The sequence below is a fragment of the Erythrolamprus reginae genome, chromosome 2 (genome assembly GCF_031021105.1).
Source record: "Erythrolamprus reginae isolate rEryReg1 chromosome 2, rEryReg1.hap1, whole genome shotgun sequence".
Lineage (NCBI taxonomy): Eukaryota > Metazoa > Chordata > Lepidosauria > Squamata > Dipsadidae > Erythrolamprus > Erythrolamprus reginae.
Genome location: NC_091951.1, coordinates 198,245,365 through 198,251,364, shown reverse-complemented (window position 1 = coordinate 198,251,364; position 6,000 = coordinate 198,245,365). Strand labels below are relative to the sequence as shown.

Sequence of the window (6,000 nt, the reverse complement as noted above, 5' to 3'; positions counted from 1 at the left end):
AGCTGGAGAAGAGGCAGGGCCTGAAGGAGGAGCTACAGAGGACATGGAAAGTAAGACCGAAGTGGTCCCAGTAGTGATAGACGTACTCCTGACTGCTATGCTGGCTGAGGGGCTCCAACAAATCCCAAGAGGAACATCAGATCTCTCTGTCCAGAAGCGTGCGGTGCAGTGCTAAGATATTATTTAGGACTCTCAAATTATCAGGTCCTAGATCAGTAATGGCGAACCAGGTGCCGAAAGGGTGAATGTGAGTGCCCACATCCATAATGCAATGCCCTCCCCCGTGCGCATGTGCACAATCCCTGCACTATCCCCAGTGAAGGGCTACCAAACTTTTTACTACCACACTGTGGGCGTGGCTTATGCAGGATGCCTTCATGTTCTTTCAACATCTTTCAGTGCAAATTGGGGGCTCTGAGGTGGAGCTCCATTTTCGCTACCCCACTGCATCCCCTCCCACATCCGGGCAGTAGCCCACCCCATGCATTTGCACAACCCCCCTGCACTGCCCCCCACCCATGCGCACAGGCCTCACGCACAGGCTTCATTAAAGCCTTTGGACTTTCAGTAGGCCCATTAGGCCATTTTTCGCCATCCCCAGGGTTCAGGAGGCTTTCCTGAAGCCTGGGGAGAGCGAAAACAGCCAAAAAGAAGGCCAAAAATAAGCTGGCCAGTGTGTGCATGCACGCTAGAGCTGGCATAGGGTAATGCCTTGAGTGCCCTCAGATATGGCACGTGTGTCATAGGTTTGCCATCACTGTCCTAGATAGTAGACTCAGGATTGAGGAAGATGCGTACCACCCATCGGGCTGAGAAGGGGATTTTTAATAAGCTGTACCAAAAGTCAGACCTTCATAGACAATTTACAACATAAATTATATTAAATATTTGAGTTGGTTACCATTCTCTTCTAAACATTTACTTATTTGATTCATGACCTTTGATTAATAAGATCTGACTTTTGGTAACCCATATTTGAGACTTTAATACAACCAAGGGAAGGTGGGGAGAGGTCAAGATTCTTCTGGAAAGAGATATGAAACTGTCATTGGAAGGACATTTATATAAAATTAGCCGAAATATTTTTTTTACTGCCTTAAACCAAGTGGAATGGTTTTGTCTGATACGAAGCATCGTGGCATCGAAACCTGCTAAGCTGAGCTGCCTCTGTTCAACATGTCACACTCCCAACATGGATAATTCATGTGAAAGGCCCATTATTAAGAGAATAAAACTTCTCAAATGAGTACTGCCAGACTGCCTCTGCCCCACATTCGCACACAGAACAGGAGAGCAGGAGATGGTAGAAGATGCCACCATTTCCATATAGGGTTCCTCAGGTTGCAAAGGACTGAAGCTTCCCGTAGGCACTGCCAGGAGGTATGAACGCACCCCACTGTTGACGTCTGAGAGAATCAAACCATCAACCCTGAGATGAAGAGAAAAGCTTCCCCTTGTGCTGTCTCTCTTCTGGTTCCCCTTCTTCAGGCATCCACGCAAGGTCATAGCTCATCCCGGGCTGTCCTGTCAAGTGAGGACTGGAGCACGTCAGAATTCCTGGCCTCATTCCTCAACTCCTGCTGCTCCTTCATCTTCTGGGACTTGGCCCGGTCCCAATCTGTTTTCATGCGCTCATTGTTCCACACCACGGAGGTCTCTGTGTCACTGACGTAACCATCATCCCCTGTATAATGTGTTGGATAAACCAGCAGGGGCTCCACGGAGAAGGCCAGCAAATTCCGGTTGTCAAAATGTTCCATGTATTCGGTGCTGTTGAATAGGAAATGAAAGTCAGGTCAGAAAAGTGCTATCCGTGGATTTGGGATTGCTACAAAATACACAAGAGAGTTAAGAGCAAGTATAGAAAACTACAAAATAAGGTATTTGGGATGGGAGTGGGGATTGGCTGGACAGGAGTCATAGCCCATATTCATTTCAAATTACAACAAGAGCAGAATAACCTCTATCTCCTAGTTTTTGTGTAGAATTATCACCTTTCTAACTATATGTCAACTCAGTCAGAAAGGCCACTGTAACAACATTGCCAAAAAGACACTAAGAGTTACTAATTTAATCTTGCGTAGCTTCTTCTCTGGCAATATTACACTGCTAACCAGAGCATACAAAACATTTGCTAGACCAATTCTCGAATACAGCTCACCTATCTGGAACCTGCACTGCATTTCTGATATCAATACAATTGAGAGAGTCCAGAAATATTTCACAAGAAGAGTCCTCCACACCTCTGCTCACAACAGAATATATTATTATTCCACCAGACTTGAAATTTTGGGCTTAGATAACTTAGAACTTCATCACCTTCAATCTGATCTAAATTTAGTTCATAAAATCATCTTCCACAAGAACTTATCTTTTATTTTATGTACACTGAGCGCATATGGCCACAATTATAAGCAAAAAGAAGTCTTTGAAAGTTCATTGAAATAGGTTTCAAAGCTGCAAGGTTATCAGATAGGCCTCCGGGAAAGACACCAGAGTCAGGGCTAATTGCATTCCAACAAGATAAACCAGGCGTGAATCATAGGTAATACAATTCAGCTCACCACATTCTGACAGGCAGGCAGCTTCTAGATGAGTTTTGCAGGGCAGAAAACAGGTATTTTGGGGAACATTTCTGGAGCCCAGATCTAACACAGCATCCATGAAAGCAACATTGAAACTCCACCCAGAATTACCCAGAAGTCTTGGCTTATATACCTTCTGGGAATGTTCAGCAAACCCCTAGAGTTAAAACTACAAACTACTTCCTTTTACAATACAAGTGTTGTTGTCTGCTTTGTAATCTCCTGAATCAAGCATCTAAGAATGGTTCATTATCTCTAATGTCCCCTTCATCCTCTGAGTCAGACCAGTCCTCATTGACATATCTGACATCTCTGGTGGTCTCTCAGGTTCATGCAGATCTATTTCTCCATCACTATCACTCTCTGCATCAGCAGGCAACCCCACTGGCCCAGGACACTCAGGTGGGCTTAGCTGATCCTCCTCAGAATCTATCATTACCAGAAGTGGACGAGGAGCACTCACAACAACAATCCTAGGGGTTCCCGGAAGGCTGCACAAATAAGGCAAGGAGTGCTGATTGCATGGCCCATCCTGCCCTACTAGATGGAAGTCATAGGAGAATATCTTTTAGTTCCATTGTTAAGAAATACAAAACTTATGCAAACATCCATAAAGTTCCCGTTTTGTTTTTTTTCAACAAAAAGGCAAGCCTTACACAGGGTGTTTGTTAAACATGACTGGAAGAAACTCATCCACTGGTAACATTTTGGAGAGGGGCTCAGCATCCAGCAGTTTCTTGGCCCCTTGGAGGGAGATGACATAGCCCAGGGTCCAGTAGGAGTAGTCAGCTTCCACCAGATTGCGGATGAGGGGCACAGCTTTCTCTGGATGCTCTACCTGCATGCGCTTCCGTCCAATGTAGCTAGAGGGGGATAGAGAACAAAAAGAAGAGGAGGCATAGAGTACATGAAGTCAATGCTTTAAAAGCATAAGTAGATGTCTCCAACAATTGAAAAGTTCCTTTTGAACATTGTCCCTGATTGTTGATAAATATAACAGTGGGATTTAGGATTTCCTGATAATGCATCAAGAAAAGGGAGGGTCTGTTTAGAACCAAAGGTGCTTTTTCAAAAGGCAGCTGGACTTTTCTGGTAGAAAGTCCAGTTGCTTCTTGAAAAAGCACTTTTGGGACAATCATGATCTGGATGACTGAGAATCTCCATAGACAGTCTGTTTAGAACTTAATTGCCACCCTCTCCTTTCCTTTAAGATAGCTATTAGGTTTGAAATTAATACAATTTCATTCATACTTTTCATTAATGTTGTTGTACCTACTCACACTTTATTCTGTTAATTTTTCACAATAAAATTGTTTTAAAATAGTTTTCATTGCTATTTGACTGCTGCAATGACAGCGTAATCATCATGTATGGTGTTACTCTTTAAGCAAAATGTTCTGAAAACTGGTTGTCAACCATCTTATTTTGGTACAACTCCAATTCATATGTTTTGGACTAGTCTATGAAGAATCCCTGAAATTCAACTTATACCATCCTGTACTAGAATTCTTGTTCCAATGTGTGACTGAAACGGCTCTCATTGAGTTTATGCTTTAATTCCAAATTTCAGCCAGAGCTTTCTTAGAAAAAGTGCATTGCTTTGTCCCCACTGTGGTTGATTTTAACATTTAAGGTGCCTATTTTAATCATACTCAACTCCAGGCACCTGCATTTACAGATCACTAGTTCACTCATTTTTTTGCTCCAATGAGGTGGTATATTTGCAGAAGGAAGGAGAAAAAGAAATCTGCCAAGATTTCCTAGCCACCAACAACCTCAGCATGTTTTGCACTCACATTAAATCCCAGTCCAGGCCCTCTTCCTCTAAATCAAACATGAGGTTCATCATGCGCCGTTTGAAGAAGATCTCAAAGCGTAGGTCATCCTCAAACACCACCGACTTCTCCAGGCCTCTCTCAACAACCTGTCAAAGCAACAGGACGATGCTTAGCTCCTTTTCTGAAAATTTCCAAATGTAAAATAATGCACTTGGGGAAAAAGAATCCTCAATCTGAGTATTGTATTGGCAGTTCTGTGTTAGCAAAAACTTCAGAAGAGAAGGATTTAGGGGTAGTGATTTCTGACAGTCTCAAAATGGGTGAGCAGTGTGGTCAGGCAGTAGGAAAAGCAAGTAGGATACTTGGCTGCATAGCTAGAGGTATAACAAGCAGGAAGAGGGAGATTGTGATCCCCTTATATAGAATGCTGGTGAGACCACATTTGGAATACAGTGATCCCCCGTTTATTGCGTCCCCAACCATTGCGAACAGGGTACTTCCCTATTTTTGAACCCGGAAGTCAAAATACCATCTACGCATGCGTGCCCGGGGCACGCATGCGTAGATGGCAACCGGGAGATCAGCTGCTGGGCGGCTTCCCTGAGTCTTCCCCCTCTTGCTGGCGTCAGCGAGGAGTTTCCCCACCGCCCACGCAAACTCCTCGCTGCCGCCCGCCCTTCGCCCGCCCACGCCGTTCATTCTCGCCGCTTTTGAGCTGAGTCCGGAAGCGAATTCGCTCCCGGACTCAGCTCGAAAGCGCCGATAGCAAGCGCCAAGGAACGGCTTGTCCACGCTCGTTCTTGGCTCTTTCGAGCTGAGTCCGGGAGCGAATTCGCTCCCGGACTCAGCTCGAAAGCGCCGATAGCAAGCGTGGACAAGCCGTTCCTTGCTGCTTGCTATCGGCGCTTTTGAGCTGAGTCCGGGAGCGAATTCGCTCCCGGACTCAGCTCGAAAGCGCCGATAGCAAGCGTGGACAAGCCGTTCCTTGCCGCTTGCTATCGGCGCTTTTGAGCTGAGTCCGGGAGCGAATTCGCTCCCGGACTCAGCTCGAAAGCGCCGATAGCAAGCGTGGACAAGCCGTTCCTTGCCGCTTGCTATCGGCGCTTTTGAGCTGAGTCCGGGAGCGAATTCGCTCCCGGACTCAGCTCGAAAGCGCCGATAGCAAGCGTGGACAAGCCGTTCCTTGCCGCTTGCTATCGGCGCTTTTGAGCTGAGTCCGGGAGCGAATTCGCTCCCGGACTCAGCTCGAAAGCGCCGATAGCAAGCGTGGACAAGCCGTTCCTTGCCGCTTGCTATCGGCGCTTTTGAGCTGAGTCCGGGAGCGAATTCGCTCCCGGACTCAGCTCGAAAGCGCCGATAGCAAGCGTGGACAAGCCGTTCCTTGCCGCTTGCTATCGGCACTTTTGAGCTGAGTCCGGGAGCGAATTCGCTCCCGGACTCAGCTCGAAAGCGCCGATAGCAAGCGCCAAGGAACGGCTTGTCCACGCTGGTTCTCGGCGCTTTTGAGCTGAGTCCGGAAGCGAATTCGCTCCCGGACTCAGCTCGAAAGCGCCGAGAGCCAGCGCCCCCCGGACCCCCAACCCGGGTTTGGGGGGCTGCTAGGAAGCCCTCCATGCCGGCGGCAAACAGCCGCGCCG

At 46.9% G+C, this 6,000-nt stretch overlaps 1 protein-coding gene across 1 annotated transcript in view; it reads right to left on the bottom strand.

Moving 5' to 3' along the window:
• Positions 1-806: 806 nt before the first annotated feature.
• Positions 807-6,000, bottom strand: part of COLGALT1 (collagen beta(1-O)galactosyltransferase 1) — a 30,160-nt gene continuing 24,966 nt past the window's right edge. The window contains exons 10-12 of the mRNA XM_070741094.1: positions 4,382-4,509; positions 3,242-3,448; positions 807-1,770 (exon numbers count right to left, since the gene is read on the bottom strand). Coding sequence (XP_070597195.1) covers positions 1,503-1,770; positions 3,242-3,448; positions 4,382-4,509 — 603 coding nt within the window. The 3' untranslated portion in view covers positions 807-1,502. The remainder of the gene's footprint in view (positions 1,771-3,241; positions 3,449-4,381; positions 4,510-6,000) is intronic.